Genomic DNA, 26401 nt, shown 5'->3' with positions numbered 1-26401 from the left:
GTAAACCTAAGAAACATATACACATCATTTTCCATAATAAAGACTGTATCATACTATTCTTTTGAATAACAAGCTATTGTAGAGAATTTTAAATATAGATGCAATATTGCTTTGTAACAACAAACTCTATTTTTAAATAAACTTTTCATTTAGAACTATTCTTCAAAAACCTTTCATTAAAAAAAATCTAGAGAAATATGTAACATGTCACTTATGTCCAGGTATGCCCTAAGAAAAGCTCATGAGAGCAAATAAAATGATTTATGTAATATTGAAATGAAAAGTGACAATTACACAACATATAAACAAATACATAAAAGCAGACAAAGAGGTGTCAAAGTTAAGCACTTGATTTGTCTTTGGAATGAATGAAGAAACAAAATAAAAAGAAATGATTGCATTGAATTAAGCTTTGATAATGCATTACTTCAGTTACATATAATGATTTTAACCAGCAACACTGATACATGAATATAGTATTCTAAATAATGGAAATACATATTCCTTCATTGTATATGCTTAATGTAGCTCAAAATAAATTGTTATAGACCAGATTTTATCATGAATTAAAATAGTATCAATTTACAATGTTTTATAATATACCATAAATTACCTATTTATATTCATAAGAAAGGGTAAAACCACAAATTTCTAAACATATTTTAAATGCAGAAGTACTCATTCTTACAAGTGATTCAGACAATCTGGTAATAAGGAAAACTTGAAAATTGTTAAAGCCCAAAAGGAATCTGAAGTTATTCTAATTTTTGAATTATTCTAGCTCTTCCAGTTTCAATAGGGATAATACATTTTTCTCATAATGTGGCTACTTTTGTTCAAATTAGAAATGTTCTCATAACAAGAACCAACAGCAAAATTATCATTATCATTATTATAAAAATTCATAGTTTAATGAATTACATACCAGCTAGACAAAATATAGTATCTAGAAATAAAGTACTTCATTACAGGAAATTAAAATTCAATTATATTAACTGATCCTATATCCTTAAACCACAAAAAAAAGTAAACTATCACAAATCAATGATATTCTTTTACTTTGTCCTTAAGCCAAAGACAGACACTTACAAGAAAAATACAACTACCAAGGAATCTCTTGGGATTTAAAAAAATGTTTCTGTAAAGAAGCACAGCTATTAAGCAATCTAGTCCATTTTAAATGAATTGAAAAGTCAAGGCCACTTCACGAATAATTGCTAAGTACTATATTACACCTAACACATCTGCCTAGATATTTAAAAAGAATAAAGAAAACTATGCGTAGAGATTTACACAATTTCCTAATCTGTTCATAGAATTCTTACATACACCAAAGTTAGTGATTTAGGGGGAAAATGGATTCCTAAGCATGAGCACTGCCAAAAAGAACGACTAGAAATGCCTCACAATGGTCCCTATGATCCATGAAAAAAGGCAAAAAAGTATTTCTTACAGTAAATCGCCCTACTATATAGAACCATGTAAAATTGCAAGGATGACATGGATTTTCTCATTCTTTTATGTCAGAATAACTACTCAATTCTCAAACATCTAATGAGTTAACTCAGACCTCTAAACACAGTGGAGTTCCATTACAAAAACAGAAATATTAATATTATTATTCCAAAATCTTAACACAGGACTCTGCTATCCATAAAGTGTTAATTTCACTTCGATATTAACCAGGACACCAATTGAAATGTCAAATGCATTCACTAACAAAAGTCGTTTTAATTTATACCTAAAACCCAATGCAATAGCAATACCACATCTTTGAAAAAAAAAATCTTTACAATAAGGTATAATTGACATGGTGGACGTAATAGTAAATAGATGGCCATCTTCGAAGAGGTACATTTTCAAACATAATTTAACAAACTTACCAGTAACTAAAATGCATCGGATTGTTGCAGGGCTCACAATAAACTTGCAAAATTCTGTGTACTGCCATACAAAATTTCTCTCCATTCTTGCCTATTTCCAACTCCCCTAGATACAAAGGCAAATATAAAGGATACTTCAGCCCATTCCTATATCTCCTACATACCACTTCCTGTCTAGAACACATCAGTTCATCTGCAGAGGATCTAAATATATACTATAGGATAAACCAAAAAGCAAGTATCTGTGTCAGCCAAAACTAATACAACATAGAAAATTCTCTTGAAAAGTATAGCAATACCTAGGAACAGATTTTCATAGGAGTATTTTACTTCATAGACCAAAAGTATGCTGATTATTATGTCATGATATATAATTGCTAAACTTTTCAACAGACAGTACCATAATACATGTTCTATAAGTAGCAATTCTACTTCAAGAATGGATAAGAGTTTGTAATCCTGTATCTTTTTAAGGAAAATGATGTTAATAACCTAGTGGGTGTTTTTTCTTAAAAATAATTACCACCTTGTAATTCTTAATAAGCTTCATTTAAGTTAGAAACTAATATTTATTTCAAGTATCATATTTTAAAGGGCTAGACCATGGGAAAAAAATGAAAGAAATAGTATAATAATACCTCTTATAAATTAGCATATTTATTACTTCTCCAGAGCTTTTTGGCCTTTATTGATAAAGAATACCACAACAGTCTTGGCCCACAAATACCTGAGAATATTTATTAACTATGTATAACCATAACTAATTTGTTTATAATAAAATATATATATTTATATTCCATTAAAATTTAAATATAGATTTTGACTTATTTTACTGTAACTTTATCCATTTCAATTTGTATTTAATTTTTTTAATAACTAATGTAGATAACTCATGTAATGTGATCCATAAAGTTTTATTATCTTTGAGGTACTTATATTATTTAGAATTCAATATATCATAAAGATACAACTAATTCATAACTAAAATGATTAAGAGTGAATATATAAACCTAAGTTCTGTTCAAAGGTAGCTCTCTGAAGACATAAACTGGCTATTCAATTTGGTTTTTACTGAAAAAGCTAAGTACCACAGCTAGATTGGCTTTTTAAATAAACACCTTTTTATTAAGAAGACTGGAAATACCTTACATAAAAAGTAAAGATTCCCCCTAAAATCCAATACCTCCACCCCTTTTAAAAGAATGTTGCAAAGTAATTGATTAAGTAGATTAAGTTCCAAATCAGATTTATGGTATCAGTAAGGGGGAAAAATCTTTTGACATTTTTAAAAGGTTTCATCTCTTAAGCCTAATTTAGGACTGAATTACAGTGAAATATTTTAAAAGATGATTAAAATTATGTAAAATATTTAATATCATATTTCTATAATATTTCTCTCACTACAAAACTCTTCCTAAATGAGAGTGATCATAGCAGAAATAATTGATTTCACTGTACGTTAATCAATTCAAGTCTACACCCAAGACAATTTCGCATCCAAGATAATTTTCGGTGACACACAAAAAACTCACAATAAGTTGTAAGAGTTAAATTTCCTTCACAGTTCAACATTAGAAAGGGCTAAACCACATGTTTCTAACTCCAGGTATATTTAGCAGTCACTTTTAGACAACGCCCTCATGAAGATGTGATCTCAAAGAAGACCAATGCCTACATAGGCGGTGAATGCAGAATGAAATAAGGAAAACTGTGAAATGCAACACAGTAAAATACAAGGACAGATGGATACATAAGATAGCACATGAAATCACTAAGTCTGCCCAGAGCCATGAAATCTCTTCTCAGTAATTTCTACCTTTTTCTTCATCCTGATAAAAAGGCAAGGCAGCCTTACAAACTGAATTGCTACCACTGTCATGGATATTTAAGAGCATTCCTTAGAGACTCTATTAAAAGTGAGGTTATTACTCATTTATATCTTCCTTTGTCTTGTCAGAGATTTTTAATTTTATGTTGTATAGCGTCTTTTATTTTTGACAAATATAGCTTTAAGAAGTATAAAAAAAGTGCTTGAAATGTGTCAATTTGTCTTCTGAGGAAAACAAAATGTTAAAATTTTCATATGTAAAAAAATCATTCTAAATCTGTTATATTACTATATATTAGTATATAGTATGTAACAAAATTTATATAGTTTGAGAGCAAAATGCCTTTTTATTATAAGCTCCTTTCATATATTTACTAAAAGTCTTCAAAGGTAAAAGAAATAACTTTCAAAGCCTAATAGTACCACAGTTTAACCACAACTAACATACCACCCCTTACAGTGCACTAAATATTGTAGTCACTTTATGAAAATGTCCTGGACATTTTGCAAATGGCAGCCACCACTATAGTAAATATGGATAGATGAATGCTTTAGAAATTTAATAATGTAACTTCCTAACCCCTAAGGAGAACTTAAGTTCTAAATTGGCAACAGGTCATAATTACACATGGATGATCTTAACTATTTATGCATACTCTAATGCCCTTCAAGGTCAAAACATGCCACAGCAGGAAGGCCAAATGCCCAGTCCTTTATCTTGGTGCTGGCTCCACTTTCACCCAAGCCCCAACCTATTTAATAGAAACAGGATTAACATACGCTAGAAGTGCTGGAATTTGCAAATGCAAGAAAATAAACAGATAAACAGCTGAATACACAAAGTTGAAACAATTCTTTAATACTTAGGCTTTACACAGGTCAGGAATTTTCTATTCTTTTAATAGTTAATTTTATTTTTTAAATGATCATGCAGTGAAATTTCTTTTTTTTTTTTTTTGGTGTACCAGTTTGAGAATGTTAAATAGATACATAGATTTGTATAACCACCACCACAATCAAAATATAGCCCAGTTCCATCACACCAAAAAATTCACTTGTGCTATCACTTTTCAGCCTTATAGCCACACCTTCTCAACACCCATAAGCTCTAGTACTTATCCCTTTTCTCTATCACTACATATTTTTACTTTTCAAGAATGTGACATAGATGGAATCATACAGTCTGTAGCCTTCTAAGTCTCCCTTTGTAAGCTCAGCATATTGCCTCTGAGAGGCATCCAAGTAAGTACATACATCGAGTCCATTCTTTTTAGTTGATGAGTATTAATGGATGTACCACAGCTTGTATACCCATTCATTTGTAAAAGCATTTGGGTTGTAGGATAGCAATTGTGAATAAGGCTACTATAAACATTCACATAAAGGCTTTTGTGTGAACATGATTTCCATTCATTTCTCATAAATAAATGCCCAGGAGTAGAAAGGCTAAACTATACAATAAGTATATATTTAACTTTATAATAAACTGCCAAACTATATTTCAGACTGGCTGAACCATTTGGCAATCCCACCAGTAAGAGGTTTTAGTTGTTCTCACATCCTTGCCAGTATTTAGCACAATAGCTATTTTTTATTCTACTAGGTATATAATGGTTTTAAATAGTTTTAATTTACATTTATCTGTTGGTTAATAATGTTGAGCATCTTTTCATGAACTATTTTGACATCCTTATATTCTCTTTGGTGAAGTGTCTACTCTTTTGTCCACTTTTAAAAACTGAATTGTAGTCTTACTGTTAAGGACTGAAAGTCCTTTATTTATTCTTGACATAAATCCTTTGTCAAATAAGCAATTTGCTGTTATCTTCCTCCAGCCTGTACCGTGTCTTTTCATTGCATCTTTAGCATAGCAAAAGTTTTTAACTTAGACAAAGTCAAAACGAAATTTATCCCTTTTTCAGTGAATTATGCTTTCGTTGTCACAACTAAGAAAGCTTTGCCTACCCTAAGTCCCATAAATTTCCTCATACGTTTCCCATAAAAGTTTTAGAGTTTCATGTTTTATATTTAGACTTAGTTTTTTGTTAAGTTTCATATAAATTGTGAGGTTTAGGTCAAAGCACATTTGTTTGGCATATGATTATCCTTCCTCCATTAGACTACTTTTGCACCTTTGCCAAAAATTAATTGTCCATATATGTGCGGGACTATTTCTGGACTCTATTCTGTTTCACTGATATATGTGTTTACTAATATTACTCTGTCTTCATTATTACAGCTTAAAAGTCGGTCTTAAAGTCAGTTAAGTATAATTCTTCCAACTTTATTCTTTTCCAAAACTGTTTTAACTATTCTAGTTACTTTGTCATTCAACATAAATTTTAGACTCATCTTGTCTACATTAATGAGCATATTCAGCTAGGATTTTAATTGTTATTATGTTACATGTATCTACCAATTTAATGACATCTTTATATGTTGAGTCCATGAATATGATATAGCCCTAAACTTATTCAGATCTTTGATTGCTATCATCAGAAATTTGTAGTTTTCAGCACATACATCCTGTACATGTTTTGTGAAATTTATATCTCAGTATTTAACATTTTTGATGCTGTGGTTAATGTTATTTTTAAATGTGGTTTCACATTGTACATTGTTAATATAAAGAAATACAAGTCATTTTTGTATGAGAACCTTGTATCTTGTGACACCAGTACGCTAAACATAGCTTACTAGTGCTAGAATTTATGTGTAAGTCATTTCCTTGAGAATTTTTACATAGACAATCATGTCATCTGTGAAAACAGATAATTCTATTTTTCCCTTATAATCTGTATGACTTTCATTTTCTTACCTTATTGTAGCAGCTACAACTTGTAATTTGGATTAGATCCATGTATGCACAACTCAGGGCTGAATTTCATTAAAAAATTTTACAGGGTTACTTTCTCATGTTCTTCCCTTTCCATGACATCCCTGATATTTTCAGTTCTGCGGCTCTTCTTTTCAGTTCTCCTGTCAAAACGCTGGGGCTTTAGTTTCTCTGCTCTGCAATGTATTCTACAAGTCTGTTCATATCCAGGGCCACTGGCAGAAAGGCAGAGAGATTAAGAAGAAAAGGGTGTTTGTCCCACCCTCTTAGGACTCTAGCTCCACTGATCAAAGAAAAGCCTCCCTCAGAGTTTTGGCTTCTATGGCCTTCCATTGGTGATAAGACCACATGAGGGCTGGGCCATAACAGAACAACGTGAAGAAAAGAAAAATTAACAGGGCACTCTGTATTAGAACTAGAGGATTTCTCCCAGAGTTGTCTCTCACTGCACCCTGGTGCACAATTTCAGGTTTTCAATCCATTTAATTCATGTTAGGGGATAATAAAGGGACAAAAAGTATAGTGAACTCACTTCCAGTTCAAAGGCACTGTGAATTCTGCTCTTGTTCCCCACTCTACCTGCTATTATTCACTTTTCAGAGCTCTGAAATAGTGGCTGTGTGAACTCTGTCCATGTAGGGTGTTTTTCTTGCATTGAGTAGGAGAAACAGGGTGGAGTGTGCTCACTCCACCTTAACCAGAATTGGAACTGATTTTTTTGTATTCTTACTGACTTGAATGAAGCTCCAAGCTAAGATGACTCAAAAAATCCTTCTGAGTCCCCACATCTTGATCTCAACATACTAATTAGACAGACTTGTTCAATATGCCCAGATATTGGCATATAGCATCACATCAGTTAAAGTCAGGTTTAATACTGCTATGCCACCACATCCCTAATAGTTGTCAAATCCTTTCACACCAAAACCTGTAATTCTAACCGAGAACCACTGCAACCCACTAATTTTACCAGCTAAGAAACCAAGTATGCTAGAGACAATGTTTGTTATTAATAATTCTCATATCATTTTCCTACTTCGTGTGTATACAGAAGACATTTCCTAACCCCATTATAGTTAATTACGTGACTAAATCAACTAAAGGTTATCAGAAATCTCTTGTGGGTTGCAACAATGAAAAGCCTACGCATAATTCTCTAGTCCCTCTCCCCGCCTCCTACAATGAATACTGGGCTACTCTGAAATAGGATGGTGAAACCCAATACCTTAGATTGCTGAAGAAACTATATTTGATTACAGGAACACTACATAAACCTTTACTGTATAAAGCCACTAAGGTCTCATGGCTAATTTGATATCATATAACCTACACTGACTAATACAGCCAGATTTTTTTTTAAAAAGCTTGTATACTACTATGTATTTCAGAGACCCTACCAGCCTAATATCTAATTCTTAGTTATCTTTCATATCAAGTACTCCAATAAACTTGACCCAGAATACACTGGAAAAGCCAAATTTTTACTAAGTTCTACTAAAAACATCACCTTGCATTTTCCTAAATAGAAGCTATCTGGGATACCCCCAGACCATATAGTTTGACAAATCCACATGGCTATGGCTAACCATGGAAACTGGATTATATTACAATAGCTCAACGACCAGAAAAACTGGCAGGCTGTCATCACAGAACCAGAAAACTGAAAAGATTTATCAGTTTCCTAAATAACGTCTGTCCAAAGTCCCTATATTGAGTTTTCCTAATTATATTAAACCTGTTACCTTTCTTTTGAAGTATGGAATTATTTAGGGTACATTAAGGGAGATTCAAAAGAACAAACAATATCCAATTGCTCACTGAAGTTTTCCCCTTAATCTCATAGCAGCTTGCTTGCCTTTTGGATTGCATTCAGTAGCTATGGCTGCAGTAATAATGGAGGATTTTTCACCCTCCGTAATAGATTCCTGTCTGACACTAACTATGGTAGGTGATACCTCAGTACCTATCCAAAATACCAAAACACTGCACCTTTCTAATGCCTGGAAAATATAAAGTCTTCTTCTTCCCTGTGTTACATTACTATTGGTGCCCCGTACCAACCCCTTTACTCCAAACTCCAGCTATAGAAAACTTGACCACTTGATGACAACCACCATCGTTTAACAAACCTCCTACTTCAAAATCTTCATCTTATCTCTAATGTAAGTCAAATATAGTCTGCAAGATTCTCTGGTTATACCATTTGTTCCTACATCAAGTAACAAAACGTTTTATTTTGCCTTCTGACTATTCTGTCCAAGTGTCTGAAATTGTCTAAAGTTGATGCTCTCTCTAGAGCATATATCCATGCCTTTCATAAATGTCTACTTTTGGGCTGTAATGTTGATAGATGCCATGACTTCTTTTATGGTTCTGAAGCTGTTCATGATTTTACACAATCATATAATAAGAATTCCTTGCCTACTATTGAAAAAAATCTCCCTGGAATATTATTTTAATGCTACTTTATGACTTACATCATTTACAACTTCCTTCTGCCGTAACTATTATAAAATTCATTGCTGACCAAAAGCTGTATGATGATGTTAATAGTGGCTCATGCTGCAGCCAAAGCTGTAGTCCCTTCCACTTCCAAATTCATACTTTTAATGTTGTGCTGACTGTACTTCTCCAGAGTGTACTCTAAAATTTCCTTATATAAGATTAGGTACCAACTTTAGGGGAAGCATTTTAATATAAATATTTTAATTTTTAAATATAGACATGAAATCTCTTTCTAGATCAATATCTTGAAGTGTTTTCACCATGTTTTTTTCTAGTTGTTTTATTGTTTCAGTACAAATATTTCATGGTTAAGACCTCAAAAGTACAGACAACTATAATAAAAATAGACAAATGAGACTATATAAAACTAAAAAGCTTCTACACAGCAAAGGAAACAATCAAGAGTGAAGAGACAATTTGTGTTTGAACTGGAGAAAATATCTGCTAACTATTCATCCTACAAGAGACTAATATCCAGCACATACAAGGAACTCAAACAACTCAACAATAAAAAAAAAATAACCCCATTAAAAAGTGGGCTAAGGACGTGAACATACATCCCTCAAAAGAAGACACAGAAATTGTCAACAGGTATATGAAAAAATATTCAACATGACTAAGCATAAGAGGAATGCAAATCTAAACCACAATGAGGCATCAACTTACCCCAGTTAGAGCAGCTATTATAAGTAGAACAAAAAATAACAGATGTTCGTGAGGATCTAAAGAAAAGAGAACTTCTGCACACTGTAAATTAATACAACCACTATGGAAAAGAGTGTGGAGATGTTTCAAAGAGTTAAAATAGAACTACCATTCGACCCAGCAATCCTGCTACTGAGTATTTATCCAAAGGAAAGGAAATCTGTATATCAAAGTGATACATGCACTCACATGTTTAACACAGCACTATTCACAAAAGCAAAGCTATGAAATCAACCTAAGTTTCCATCAACAGGCAAATGGCTAAAGAAAATCTGGCACATATGCACAACAGAGTACTATTCAGCCATGAAAAGAAATGAACCCATGTCATTTTCAGAAACATAGATGGAGGTGGAGGTCATGATGTTAAGTGAAATAAGTCAGGAACAGAAAGATACCACACATTCTCACGCCTATGTGGGCACTAAAACAATTGATCACATGGAGGCAGAGAGTAAAAAGATGGATACAGAGTCTGGGAAGGGTACCAGGGTAGCAGGAGGAATAAACAAAGGTTGGTTAGTGGGTACAAACATACAGTTAGATAGTTGGTCAAAGTTCTCATGTTTAATATCAGTGTAGAGTGACTATAGTTTGCAACAATGTAGGGCACATTTCAAAGTAGCTGGAATAGAGGACTTAAAATGTTACCAAAACGGCTTAGGATTGACTTGGCAATGCGGGCTCTTTTTTGGTTCCATATGGACTTTAAAGTAGTTTTTTCCAATTCTGTGAAGAAAGTCATTGGTAGCTTGATGGGGATGGCACTGAATCTATAAATTACCTTGGGCAGTATGGCCATTTTCACGATATTGATTCTTCCTACCCATGAGCATGGAATGTTCTTCCATTTGTTTGTATCCTCTTTTATTTCATTGAGCAGTGGTTTGTAGTTCTCCTTGAAGAGGTCCTTCACGTCCCTTGCAAGTTGGATTCCTAGGTATTTTACTCTCTTTGAAGCAATTGTGAATGGGAGTTCACTCATGATTTGGCTTTCTGTTTGTCTGTTATTGGTGTATAAGAATGCTTGTGATTTCTGCACATTGATTTTGTATCCTGAGACTTCGCTGAAGTTGCTTATCAGCTTAAGGAGATTTTGGGCTGAGATGATGGGGTTTTCTAGATATACAATCATGTCATCTGCAAACAGGGACAATTTGACTTTCTATTTTCCTAATTGAATACCCTTTATTTCCTTCTCCTGCCTGATTGCCCTGGCCAGAACTTCCAACACTATGTTCAATAGGAGTGGTGAGAGAGGGTATCTCTGTCTTGTGGCAGTTTTCAAAGGGAATGATTCCAGTTTTTGCCCATTCAGTATGATATTGGCTGTGGGTTTGTCATAAATAGCTCTTATTATATTAAGATATGTCCCATCAATACCTAATTTATTAAGAGTTTTTAGCATGAAGGTTGTTGAATTTTGTCAAGGGTCTTTTCTGCATCTATTGAGATAATCATGTGGTTTTTGTCATTGGTACTGTTCATATGCTGGATTACATTTATCGATTTGCATATGTTGAACCAGCCTTGCATCCCAGGGATGAAGCCCACTTGATCATGGTGGATAAGCTTTTTGATATGCTGCTGGATTCAGTTTGCCTGTATTTTATTGAGGATTTTTGCATCGATGTTCATCAGGGATATTGGTCTAAAATTCTCTTTTTTGGTTGTGTCTCTGCCAGGCTTTGGTATCAGGATGATGCTGGCCTCATAAAATGAGTTAGGGAGGATTCCCTCTTTTTCTATTGATTGGAATAGTTTCAGAAGGAATGGTACCAGCTCCTCCTTGTACCTCTGGTAGAATTCGGCTGTGAATCCATCTGGTCCTGGACTTTTTTTGGTTGGTAAGCTATTAATTATTGCCTCAATTTCAGAGCCTGTTATAGGTCTATTCAGAGATTCAACTTCCTCCTGGGCTAGTCTTGGGAGGGTATATGTGTCGAGGAATTCATCCAATTCTTCTAGGTTTTCTGGTTTATTTGCATAGAGGTGTTTATAGTATTCTCTGATGGTAGTTTGTATTTCTGTGGGATCGGTGGTGATATCCCCTTTATCATTTTTTATTGCATCTATTTGATTCTTCTCTCTTTTCTTCTTTATTAGTGTTGCTAGCAGTCTATCAATTTTGTTGATATTTTCAAAAAACTGGCTCCTGGATTCATTGATTTTTTGAAGGGTTTTTTGTGTCTCTATTTCCTTTAGTTCTGCTCTGATCTTAGTTATTTTTTGCCTTCTGCTAGCTTTTGAATGTGTTTACTCTTGCTTCTCTAGTTCTTTTAATTGTGATGTTAGGGTGTCAATTTTAGATCTTTCCTGCTTACTCTTGTGGGCATTTAGTGCTATAAATTTCCCTTTACACACTGCTTTGAATGTGTCCCCGAGATTCTGCTATGTTGTGTCTTTGTTCTCGTTGGTTTCAAAGAACATCTTTATTTATGCCTTCATTTCATTATTTACCCAGTAGTCATTCAGGAGCAGGTTGTTCAGTTTCCATGTAGTTGAGTGGTTTTGAGTGAGTTTCTTAATCCTGAGTTCTAGTTTGACTGCACTGTGGTCTGAGAGACAGTTTGTCATAATTTCTGTTATTTTACATTTGCTGAGGAGTGCTTTACTTCCAACTGTGGTCAATTTTGGAATAGGTGTGGTGTGGTGCTGAAAAGAATGTATAGTCTGTTGATTTGGGGTGGAGAGTTCTGTAGATGTCTATTAGGTCCGCTTGGTGCAGAGCTGAGTTCAGTTCCTGGATATCCTTGTTAACTTTCTGTCTCGTTGATCTGTCTAATGTTGACAGTGGGGTGTTAAAGTCTCCCATTATTATTGTGTGGGAGTCTAAGTCTCTTTCTAGGTCTCTAAGGACTTGCTTTATGAATCTGGGTGCTCCTGTATTGGGTGCATCTATATTTAGGACAGTTAGCTCTTCTTGTTGAATTGATCCCTTTACCATTATGTAATGGCCTTCTTTGTCTCTTTTGATCTTTTTTGGTTTAAAGTCTGTTTTATCAGAGACTAGGATCGCAACCTCTGCCTTTTTTTGTTTTCTGTTTTCTTGGTAGATCTTCCTCCATCCCTTTATTTTAAGCCTATGTGTGTCTCTGCACGAGATGGGTTTCCTGAATACAGCACACTGATGGGTCTTGACTCTTTATCCAATTTACCAGTCTGTGTCTTTTAATTGGAGCATTTAGCCCATTTACATTTAAGGTTAATATTGTTATGTGTCAATTTGATCCTGTCATTATGATGTTAGCTGGTTATTTTGCCCGTTAGTTGATGCAGTTTCTTCCTAGCCTTGGTGGTCTTTACAATTTGGCATGTTTTTGCAGTGGCTGGTACCAGTTGTTCCTTTCCATGTTGAGTGCTTCCTTCAGGAGCTCTTTTAGGGCAGGCCTGGTGGTGACAAAAATCTCTCAGCATTTGCTTGTCTGTAAAGGATTTTATTTCTCCTTCACTTATGAAGCTTAGTTTGGCTGGATATGAAATTCTGGGTTGAAAATTCTTTTGTTTAAGAATTTTGAATATTGGCCCCACTCTCTTCTGGCTTGTAGAGTTTCTGCGGAGAGATCAGCTGTTAGTCTGATGGGCTTCCCTTTGTGGGTAACCCGACCCTGGAGGCATCACGCTACCTGACTTCAAACTATACTACAAGGCTACAGTAACCAAAACAGCATGGTACTGGTACCAAAACAGAGATATAGACCAATGGAACAGAACAGAGTCCTCAGAAATAAGGCCACATATCCACAACTATCTGATCTTTGTCAAACCTGACAAAAACAAGAAATGAGAAAGGATTCCCTATTTAATAAATGGTGCTGGGAAAACTGGCTAGCCATATGTACAGAGCTGAAACTGTATCCCTTCCTTACACCTTACACAAAAATTAATTCAAGATGGATTAAAGACTTAAATGTGAGACCTAAAACCATAAAAACCCTAGAAGAAAACCTAGGCAATACCATTCAGGACAGAGGCATGGGCAAGGACTTCATGACTAAAACACCAAAAGCAATGGCAACAAAAGCCAAAATTGACAAATGGGATCTAATTAAACTAAAGAGCTTCTGCACAGCAAAAGAAACTACCATCAGAGTGAACAGGCTACCTACAGAATGGGAGAAAATTTTTGCAATCTACTCATCTGACAAAGGGCTAATGTCCAGAATCTACAATGAACTCAAAGAAATTTACAAGAAAAAAACAAACAACCCCATCAAAAAGTGGGAGAAGGACATGAACAGACACTTCTGAAAAGAAGACATTTTTGCAGCCAAAAGACACATGAAAAAATGCTCATCTGGCCATCAGAGAAATGCAAATCAAAACCACAATGAGACACCATCTCATACCAGTTAGAATGGCGATCATTAAAAAGTCAAGAAACAACAGGTGCTGCAGAAGATGTGGAGAAATAGGAACACTTTTACACTGTTGGTGGGACTGTAAACTAGTTCAACCATTGTGGAAGTCAGTGTGGCGATTCCTCAGGGATCTAGAACTAGAAATATCATTTGACTCAGCCATATTACTGGGTATATACCCAAGGGATTATAAAACATACTGCTATAAAGACACATGCACACATATGTTTATTGAGGCACTATTCACAATAGCAAAGACTTGGAACCAACCCAAATGTCCAACAATGATAGACTGGATTAAGAAAATGTGGCACATATACACCATGGAATACTATACAGCCATAAAAAATAATGAGTTCATGTCCTTTGTAGGGACATGGATGAAGCTGGAAACCATCATTCTCAGCTAACTATCTCAGGGACAAAAAAACCAAACACCGCATGTTCTCACTCATAGGTGGGAAATGAACAATGAGAAAACATGGACACAGGAAGGGGAACATCACACACCGGGGCCTGTTGTGGGGTGGGGAAGTGGGGAGGGATAGCATTAGGAGATATACCTAATGTTAAATGACGAGTTAATGGGTGCAGCACACCAACATGGCACATGTATACATATGTAACTAACCTGCACGTTGTGCACCTGTACCCTAAAACTTAAAGTATAATAAAAAAAAAAGTTACCAAAATGGAAATGATAAATACTCAAGGTGATGGTGATGATCAAATACCCTTACTTGGTCATTACACATTCTATGAATGTAACAAATATTCACATACACCTATAAATTTCGCAAAGTATTTTTAATCAACAAAATAAATTTTGAAGAAAAGAAAAAAATACTCTTAAAAACAAGATTCACTTTTTTATACTCCACAAATTGCTGTTAGATTATATAAAAAATCTTCTGTTCTTTGCAAATGAGTTGGCATAAAAGGTAAAAAATAAAAAGTTATGCAAACAAACATTGTTAATATCCTCCAAACTGTTTTCTCAAATGCCTCACACATATTGTCATTCCTGCCATACTTGCCTGTTGCAAAATGGAGATAAGCATTTAAAAAAAAAAAGCTTGCCCATCTTGAAAGCCATTAATAAATATTTAGATTGAATTTGTTTGTTTCTATGAAAAAAATGTTCAAAAAATAATATATGTATTTTATCAAGATAGCTAAGTAAATCCATTCGCAAAAGCTGTCATATAAAATGTAATACCTAGATTCAGAGTATGGTTGCCCATTAATAAAGACATTGCAAAGGAAGTGTCTAAAGAAGATCAACTTCAACAATATTTTCACCACAAATACAGAAAATGCCAAGATAGAATTCAAAAATAATAAATAGCTAGGATTTGTACAAAAATTAGGCTCTAATAGGCAGATGCTCATAACCCTGATGAGATATACAGCCACCAGAAAAATAGGACTCCTGCTATTCCCCCATGAATTGCTGAGGGCGAGGCACATGAAACTTCCCTCTAGGCCTTCCAGCAGCAAGCCATACTACGAAGCATTTATGTATACATATTTCATTCGATGTTTTAAATCATAAAGTCATTGTGTTAAGGCTAACCTTTTAGAGGTATAAAAAGCCCTACTGATAAACTTGGGATGATGAATGCCAGCATCTTTGGTCTGACATTGGATCCTCATTAAAGCTCCACCAAGAGTTGCTGGAAGGGATCATACCTGGTCCTATTCACTATGCATAAGATACCAAAGGTACCAACTCCTGTATCTCATTTCCATCTATAAAAATATTTGGCAGTAAATAAATTTATGTGTCTCATGCCTGACTTCCACATTGATTTCACAGGAACCAATTAGTGCTAAACTTTTTACCCTTTGCTTCCTAACAGTGCTTATCTACTAGAACTCCTTATGTTTCTAAACCTATTTAAGTCTGGTCTTCAACTATATTAAAGATGTGCTACCTAGTGTACTTGGCTGAGTTACAAGGGATACATACCAAATACCCAAACTGCTATGAGTCAGCTTTACCGCCCCAAAGGTTATATGCCCTCCTCTCCAAGGCAAAAATATTTTCTTCTTCCAACTGAGCCTTATTGTGACCTACCCTCCAATTTCAGCTTGGCCTTTCTGATAAAGAATATCTAGAAATTACATAATTAAAGGCAGAGGTTTTGCTCATAACCTCTTTGTCAGAGAATGTATGAATCTTCTTTTTCCATCAGATACGTAAGACCCCACTCAAGTCCCTGACTACTATCCTCAGTAATGTCAAAATGATCCTGCAAAGGACTTCCCTGTTTCTAAATGATGGATGCATTAATAGGCACCCACAGGCCACCAAGGGAGAGATCCTCAATGATATCAATTAAAATAATACGTACGACAGTTGTACTAGGAGGGACAAAAGTTACCTGCATGTTCTGGATATGGAACTAAACAATTTTTTAATTTTATATGGTACATGACCCCTATACTCTGTTGACAAAATAATTTGAAGGTGCCAACTCAGCATTAGGCAACCATTGAAAAGGGAGAATTGTGTTCTTCTAAAAACTACACAGTGCAGAAAGAAACAAGCATCTGTACCCATACTTCAGAAATAGGTAATATTACTATTATAATAATCTACTACTACTACTATGTCTTTAGTATGGGTACCTATATTATAGAAAATTTATCATTCAAGCCATGCAGTATGTCTTGACACTTTCTGTAGAAAAAGTATAAAACCACCATGAATTACGTGAAAATGAATAGTTGCAAAAGGGCCCACATCCCATGAGAAGTAAAATTTTAGGGAACGTTTTGGAATAGGTTAGTAGTGAGTGACCTAACCTACTTTCTAGATAAAATGTAACAAACATGGTGGACTATTTTCTATTATTTCTACGTAGCTTAACAAATGATTTTATTCTAACCAGCAAATGAGGAATATGTGCTTTCTTAGGTAAAAAGATACCATCCATGCATTCTATATGGGACAAAATAGCCACATTTTTATTAGTATACTATCTACACTTTTATTAGTGGTATACTAAGAAAAAAATTGCCAGACTACAGCAGACCAAAAATTGAGACCTATATTCTTTACCATTTAGTTTTAAATGAAACAGTTTCTCTTTAAAGCTTACATATTTGGATTTTGGCTTATTGAATGAATATGTGAGTTTCTGTCTTTTAACAGTTAATAGTATCTCTAGGTTATATAACCTATTACTTTATATTAACAGTTGTTTTATGGTTCTATTCCCATTCCCTTGTTTTCCGTATTTTTGTAACCATTACATTTTTAATTTTTACTTTCTCCAGTAAATCGAAAAGAAGGCACATATACAGTTTTTAATTCAACGAGAAGTTACCAAAAGGAATTAGAAAAACATTCTTTGTTTTTTCCCCACACCTGATTTTATATCAGAATATTCTACAATGTCTGGCAAAAATATAGACTTTGGTCATCATCTCTAAATTCTGATAGTATTGTCTCAATGTCAGCCTTACGGTATTCTGCTATTTCATACAGGATCATTTTGTACCCTAAATTTTACCAAAATTTTCTTCTGAATTCCTCCTAGTAGGTTTTGTTTTTTGTTTTTTGTTTTTAAAGACAATCTCGCTCTGTTGCCAGGCTGGAGTGCAGTGGTGCGATCTCGGCCCTCTGCAACCTCCGCCTCCCGGGTTCAAACAATTCTCCTGCCTCAGCCTCCCAAGTAGCTGGGACTACAGGCACGTGCCACCACACCCCACTAATTTTTATATTTTTAGTAGAGACAGGGTTTCATCATGTTGGCCAGGATGCTCTCGATCTCTTGACCTCGTGATCCGCCCGCCTGGGCCTCTCAAAGTTTTATAAGTCGGCTTGCCTCAAGTCTTCAGGATATGGGTTTCCTTCCTGTGCACCGTAATACTTTTTCATAAGTCCCATGGGAGATTGCATTATTATTCCCAATTACTGACTTTTCCATCTCAATAAGAAGATTATAAATCCTTGCCTATGGCCAAAGACTTACTTTCCACCCCCACTTCCAGGACATATATTTTACAACCAAATCCCCTCATTGAAGTTGGGCTTGGTTGGTCATTCTTCGGCTAGCAGATTGAATATGACATTCATCTCATTTGACCAGAAGCTACAAGAGCAATTGTATTGTTTAACCCAGATTCTTGCTCTTCTTTGTCACAAGAAAAACATATTCCATATCACAGCTAATCTTTTAGGACCCAGAATGAGAAGACACAGGGAACACAGCACAACCAGTTATGAAAAAACAATTAACTTTTGTTGTTTTATGAGGCTACCAGATTTTGAGGTTGTTTGTTACTACAGCTATAACTAGCAAATGCTGGATAATGTAAGTTCTATGCTGATAGGTTTCTCTGTGCTGATTATTAAACAAGATCTGTTAAACAGGGTATTGGCCAACAAATTGGTCATTTGGTATACAGATTACCTATGGCTTTGCTTATTGTCCACTTGCATGACAGCAGACACTCCATCTCTATTCTGAAGCTGAAAGCCAGATTTAAGTGCACAGAAACCTTCCCCTTTATTTATAAAGCAGGTAGTAAGACTCCAAGACACGTTCAATGAAGTATTCTGTTAAATCCCCTCCCTAATTCACTGACATTATAAATCCAAGGACTGCAGAAAAACCATGTTCCCAACTACTATTTGTAGCACCTTTTATTCATAAATACATGTTCTAGAATGTCCCTGCTAGCATTTTCCACCCTTTGTCCTTATTGCTATATATAGGAATTTGGGTTTGGAAAGACTATCAAGAAATGTGACTAGAGAAGATAAGTAAGCATGACCAAATCAGATAATGACTTTGTTCTGAGGCAACAGGAAACCAGTGAATGACCACTGGTGTGAAATAATTAGATTTGTATTTTAGAAAGATAACTCTTCTAGCCATTGAAAATTACTGGAAAAGGGCAACAGCAATTACTGGATATATACTAGCTGAAGTAATTAATAATGGGAACCTAGACTAAGGCAGTAGCAATATGGATGGAGGGGAAAGGGTAGCTTTGTGAGGTATTTAAGGAATAATATCAATAGTTTATCATGATAGATTGTATGTGGGAAATATAGGAACAGCTAATATTTTAATTATTCAAAGGGAGGAAGGTAACTGATGAGTTCTCTTGGGGTTCTAATTTAAGAGACTGCCTGGAGACAATGCTCCTCAGTAACATTAGAAAATCAAAAGCAATAGAAATTGGGTAGATGAGAAGTTTATGAATTTTTATTTGAGTCATGTTAAGTTTGAGATACTTTCCACATGGAAATATTCCATCAATGGTTTATGTGTATAAGCCTAAATTGAAGGCAAGCTAGAGATAAGCACTGGAAGTTACCAGCCTAGGTAACAAGATTGTGGACCTAAAAATTTGAGTAGAATTAGAAACAAAAACCAATAAAATTATATTACTAAGTTAGCTAGAATCTCCTTAGTATGCTTTACTAAATCTTTTCTTGAAAATTTCATTCATTACATGTTATGGTCATCACATCTCACCCCTGGATGGAAAAAGAAGAGGGTTTAAACACTTGTGACAATCAGTATTATAGCTACATTCTGTTAAAAGTATTCTGGGTTTCTGAGGATGAATTATGGCATGTGGTAATATTCTTTATAAAGGCAAATAATATTTATTTTAGTTTTGGGCTGATGCCATTATACCTGCACGACTGTCATAAAATCAAAATAAATGAAGGAAGGTAATGTAAGACAGTTAAAAGAAATGAAATCTATGGCATGAGTAAAATAACAATACTCCTGTTAGAAGATAGTAAGATTGAAAAATTAAAGACAACAGAATGTGGAAATGCAAACTAGAAGAAAATTAAGGCAACAAATTTAGTGAAGATGTGTCCATGGTCGCCAGAATTTCTGCAACGAATAATTTGTAGTTAATCTTATTGCCAAAAAGGTGCCTTTTTTCCACAGCAAGAGAGAGGGAGTGAAGGGTCAAAGATAAAAGCATAAACCTTGTAGCAAGACAAAGAAAAATTTACAGAGAAAAATTAAGTGTTGAAAACTAAACAACAAAAAGTAGTATAGCATTGAAAGTGGCTGTCGCTAAATTTAAAAAGAAGAAAAAGCTATTTGAAAATTAAATGTAATGTTTCCTGATGTTTCAGACAGAATAATATATTTTACTTTTTACTACTTATAAATTCATTTGCATAGTGAATTCAATATATATTTCATTTTACTCTGCTTAAATCTCACTAACCAAATTACTTCATTTTTCTTCTCTAAAAGTAGTAGTGCAAGTACATCAAATGTATTTTTTTGTGTCTATCACTTCAAAATGTTTTCAGTACCAATTTAGCAATTTTTTTTAAAGGCAAACAAAGTGATATGAATCTTAAGACATACCAGTGGTATATTCTTTCTGAAAAACCTAAGTAAATATAACTGTATAAACTATAGCCTAATACAAATATTTTAAATGCTTTTGGAAACTAAATTAATAATTATATTCTATATATAAGAACCACCACCTCCATAAGATAAGCAATTATTATAAACAGGTACTAATTTTAATTATTTTCCCTATTAAAAACAATCACATATTATTTTTAAGTCAGATTAAGTTGGATTAAGAGTATGTAATAAAATTTTAACACTGTATATAATAGATATTTTTTCTGAATTAAAAATCAGGAAACATGGTCAGATAAAGGATTTTCATGTCACTTCTAAGTGTATGAGGAAATCTGGCTAAGGCAGTTAGACGCTCAAATATTTAAATTTTCCAGGTAATTCTGTTGCTTTATGTATTACAATAGTGCTAATCAGAACATTAGAATGAAATATTTAATTATTAAGGGGCTGCTTAATTATTAAAGTGGCTGTAAAATTCAAGTTAATCACTGGAATAACTTTGATTAATTAGCAAGATAATATTAAAAAATAAATTGTGATTTAAGTTCACTAAACAAACTAATGAGTCATAAATATTCACATTACAAGAGGACTGTTCATATGATAGGACTGTTGACATAAATGCTTTATGGGATTATCTAAACACTTTTATATCTTACATTCCATCCTTCTAGCAAACAAACTGTATTTACTGTAATTTTAAAAAATGCTTTTCCTAGAAAAATATTCATATACTTAAGATAATTTATTTAAATTATCAATTGAAATTTCTACTTTATAAAAATGATCATAGTTTACAATAACATTAAAACTAAGTTTTAATAATTAAAAAGTTGCATCTAACCAATAGACTAGTAACTCACGGAAGAAAGTAAAAAGAAAACTCATTAAATGCCAGATGCTATGTACAGATGCTATGACAGATACTTTACATGTCTTATTTTAATTCATATTACAATCAGATAAAGTTGGCACTTATTAAAATCATTCCACAGCTGGCAAAAGTGATTCGCAGAGTAGTCCACAGTGGTTTAGAGTCAGAGCTCTAGAGTCAGGCTTTCAGGATTAGAAACCTGGTTCTGCCACTTATGTCTCTGTGGTCTTGAACAAGTTATTCAATTTTTCTCTTCTTCATCAGCAAATAATTACATTAAAATACATGACTGACAAAATTCAAATATACAGAGATAAAAAACAAAACAGTGGGTATCAGGGAAAAGGGACACAGGGCTTGGAACTGGGGAGATGTAGGTTAGAGTAAATAAAGTACCAGATATGTAGGTTGAACAAGTACATCTAATGTACAACATGAGGACTGTAGGTAACAGAATTATATTTTGTATGTGATTCATAATTAGTACGTTTTAGCCACTTCCCTCCCCCCAAAAAATAGGTAACTATGTGAGACAACAGACATGTTAATTTGCTTCACTATAGTAACCTTTTTACTATTTATATGTATCCCATAACATCATGTTGTATACCTTAAACATACACAATAAAATTTATTTTTTAAAAATAAGCGACTAGCACATAGTACGTATTCAATAAATGCCACGTACCACTACTACACACCCATGAATATCCCATCACCTAACATCGGACAGTATAAAACAGGACAGGGATTTGAGCCCAAATTTGTCTTCCACCAAAAGAACACTTATGCAATATATTACATTGGTTTCTAATGAAACTATTCTCCTGGTGTATTTTTAATTGTTTGATACACAAAACTCAATTTATAACTTGTTCCAGAAAACATAATTTTTTTTCAAAGCAAAACTGTCTTAGGTCACACAATGAGGAAGGTTTTATTTTGTATCACCTACATAATTACCCATGTTCTTAAAAACATAGCTCAATGTAAGAAAAATATGTACTCAATAAGATGTATGTACTCAATAACATGTACTCAATAATATGTACTCAGTCTACATAATCATCCAATTCAAAGGAAAATAAAGTTTCTATTTAATTTCTTGAGTCATTCTAGACACAAAACACGAAAGCTATATTACTTCAGAGTTTGAGTTATGCTCAAAAAATTAATCACATACACAAAGCTGTACTAGTAATAAATACTAAATTCAAGATTTGAACCCAAGTTTGTCTGACTTGAAAGTCCATGCATAAAACAACTATAAGTGGCCTTCATAATTTAAAAAGTCACAAAAATTATCCAGCAAAAATAAATCCATCTTTGAAGACTCTAGAAAATGAAATTATTCCTTCAATAATTTGGGGTGGTTTTTTGATACAGAGTCTTGCTCTGTTACCCAGGCTGAAGAGCAGTGGTGTGATCACAGCTGATGGCAACCTCCACCTCCTGGGCTCAAGTGATCCTCCTACCTCAGCCTCCCCAGTAGCTGGGGCTACAGGTGCATGCCACCATGCCCGTCTAACTTCTTCTATTTTTTTGTAGAAATGAGGTTTTGTCATGTTCTCCAGGCTGGTCTTGAAATTCCGGACTCAAGCAATCTACCACTGTCAGCCTCCCAAGCTGCTGGGATTACAGACGTGAGCCGCCACCCCCAGCCAATAATTTTTTTTTAATTCTAAATCCCCTATATAAAGTAAAAACTCATCAAAGTTGATAAAACAAAGTAGTAGTGCCAACAGAGGTAAGGCTTAAGAAACAATGAAAAGTTTCATTAAAAGGTACTACTTAGTAGAGAAAAGTATGTGGAAGATAAAATGCTTCAGCTTGAAACACAGAGGGCAGAGAAGTAACTTATGTTTGAGCTTAGCTCCATTTCTCAAAAAAGTAATTAAAAATTAGACAGTATTACAACTTTCAGTCATCTATTTACCATGCAATCAGACTTCCAAAAAGGAGTATATTAAATTTTCTCTGTAAGATTTAAAAACTTCAAATTGATTATCCTTAATCTAGAACAATTTATTATTGACTAAATAAGATGATAAATCCTATTTCAAGGTCCCAATCATCGATATGAACTGATGATATAGCCATAAAACATAAAATTCTATAACCCCTGCATAGCCATGAATCTGTATTTTTCAAATAGAGGGAGAAATCCCACTTAACAGCTTGCAAAATCACAGACTATTTCACTGATGCACATACTTTTCTATAATGGTTCCCTATAAAACATTAAATAACAAAAGACTGTATTACTGATCCACACAATTGTCTGTACCAAAGAGCAAATCTCAGATATTTAGGATACTGAAATAATTAATGAAAAAGTAATAGACAAGAATTAAAAATAGTACATAACTAAATCACAGGGTAGCCTGGAATTGAGTACGTATTAAAGAGGAAAGCAGTATCGTTCTTGTAATGTTTTCTATTGGCTAAACTATAAACAGGGCCAGGCATAGTGGCTCTCGCCTGTAATCCCAGCACTTTGGGAGGCCAAGGCAGGTGAATCACTTGAGGTCAGGAGTTCAAGACCAGCCTGGCCAACATGGTGGAACCCTGTGTCTACTAAAAACAAAAAAAATTAGCTGGGCATGGTGGCAGGTGCCTGTAATCCCAGCTGCTTGGGAGGCTTAGGCAAGGGAATTGCTTGAATCTGGGAAGCGGAGGTTGCAGTGAGCCAAGAGATCACACCACTGCACTCCAGCCTGGGCAACACAGTAAGACTCCATCTCAAATAAATAAATAAATAAACAAACAAACAAAAGACATAATAGACATCACTGAAAAGATTGGAATTAGTTAATATAGGGAAACATTAGGATGAATGATTTAAAGAACTAAAATCAAAATGAAAATAGGTATGCTGACTCCTCACACTATCTTTTATCTCCACGATGAAATAAATACAATTTAAATACCAAGATATAATATAAATATTAAATGAGTTTTGAAGAAAGACAGTAAAAAGTAACCATATGTCTTGGATGAATAAACCAAATAACCTATTACATATGGTTTTAGCAGTAAGATTTGATAATATATGTATTTCATATTATTTCATAAGAAATACTTAAATTAATACATGGATTTTTCTAGTGGCTACTTCATCGCCCACTTCTTTTCACAGAACTGACTAGATTTTAAATACTGATCATAATGTGTCCTAGTTCACTGAGATGATAAATAGTAAAACATTTTGAATTTAAATAAAGGACTGAAATTTAAAGTTTGATTTTTCCACTAAGCTGAGCTGCCTTCCAATTAGATTATTTAAGATCTCACAAGCAAAATAGTATCACAGCAGGACATAACCTCAGGATTCCTTTTCACTTCAAAGCTTTTTACTTTCAAAACTCCAACCTTTACACTATATTGATATAAAAGAAGGCAAGACCCATAGACGGGAGGTGAATGTTATAAATGTACAAATCTCATATCTATATTTAGATTTATACCTTACATAAAGATGTTCCCAAAACAGAAATAATATTATTAGAAATACTAAAATGGAATTTCATTAATAGCTAATTTAGATAATAATTATGAGAAAAAGCATTTCATTGTACCTTAAATTTTTCCCATATCTTCATTCACTAGATTCGCCATCAATTCAAAATTAGATAACCCATTAAGGAGCTCATGTATATGTGTATATATACACTAATGAAGCACTACTATGTTACTTTTGGAATAAAAATTAATGCTTATCTATATAACCTGCCCATTAAAATCCCCAAGCATGGCAATGTGTATAATCAAAATAGCTACTACAATTCATTTTTAAATTCTTGTATGTATAATTCTAAGATATAACATTAAATTAGAGTCTGGCACATAAGGTTTTTTTTAATAAAAGAGAAACTATAAAAATGCACATGAAATCACACTCATTAGAAGAGATTTAATTTTTACATAAACATGGATTTGCCTGGTTAGATTGAGTCCTCAAATATAAACTATATATAAATAAGGGCTGATGTCAATTAATATTATGCTAGACTTATGCCATGACAAAAGCATTATAAAATAATACCATTCTTTAAGATATAAATTATGTAACTGCTAATAAATATTATTCTTCTGAATAACTTTACCCTAGTAATTTTCTTCAACTTGACAGGGTTTCATGGTCAGTTCAAACCATGAGTATCTGCAAATGATAAGGTCAGGATTAATATTTTTCCCTCAACTACGTATTATAATCATTATTCTATCTTTGGTAAGAATTTTCTATTTATTATCAAGGAAGGCATTCCTTTATGATATAACAACCTAAATGTCAGCGTTTTCTTTATTTATTGTATAAATATATATCTCCATTAGTTCTAAAAAATTTTTTATTACACTTTAAGGGCAGAAACCAAATACTGTAATACATTTACACAGCACTGAGTACATCACGCATAGTCTTAAGTGTGTATAAAATACCAGCAATTGTACATGCAAAGAAAACTTACCAGACAGTTGTTTCCACTTGACTGTCATTGAGCTGCCGATTATCCAATTGGGCAAAAAGTGGAAAAAGCACTTGAATCCCTCCAATTGAATGAATTGCACTATGAATTGAATGTGTTACTATCGCTTTCACATCCTATGTCCAAAAACAAAAATGTTTACTAAACTTCTATAGAATGATTTCATCACTATTTCCTTGTTCCAAATAACTTTATAATAGAATTAAATAACATACTTGGACATTTTTAAGCCTTCAATTATAATTTTTATACACATATAAGACAAAAAAGTGAATACCTTTGCTAATCACTTTTAAATTTCAAATCTTAGGTTGAGGCATTTTCACACTAAAAATATTAAGTTAAAATCAAACGTTATTTTAAAATCAGAAATACTATTGATGGATTTAAAGACAAGTAATTTTAATGTTAGAGAATATTAGTAATACATTCTTAAAGCAAAGTATGTTTTTATATCTAACAACTAACTTATTCAGTTAATTGATTTAATTTCAAAGGCTATGTAAGATAATGGATATGACAGATTTCCTACTAAGGAGACAAGGCCA

The 26401-nt window shown here is 33.7% G+C and overlaps 1 protein-coding gene across 7 annotated transcripts in view; it reads right to left on the bottom strand.

Moving 5' to 3' along the window:
* The window catches only part of NBEA (neurobeachin), a 723498-nt gene that overhangs the window by 567594 nt on the left and 129503 nt on the right, over positions 1-26401 (bottom strand). For 6 of the 7 annotated variants that reach the window (XM_055360199.2, XM_055360200.2, XM_055360202.2 and 3 more), the window contains exon 10: positions 25836-25969. In XM_055360199.2, the coding sequence (XP_055216174.2) occupies positions 25836-25969 (134 nt within the window). Of the gene's footprint in view, positions 1-1883; positions 1990-25835; positions 25970-26401 lie in introns of those variants that run through there. The other variant, XM_055360205.2, reaches the window with a different exon arrangement.

This window comes from Gorilla gorilla, chromosome 14, assembly GCF_029281585.2.
Source record: "Gorilla gorilla gorilla isolate KB3781 chromosome 14, NHGRI_mGorGor1-v2.1_pri, whole genome shotgun sequence".
Lineage (NCBI taxonomy): Eukaryota > Metazoa > Chordata > Mammalia > Primates > Hominidae > Gorilla > Gorilla gorilla.
This window is presented reverse-complemented; position numbering and strand designations above follow the sequence as displayed.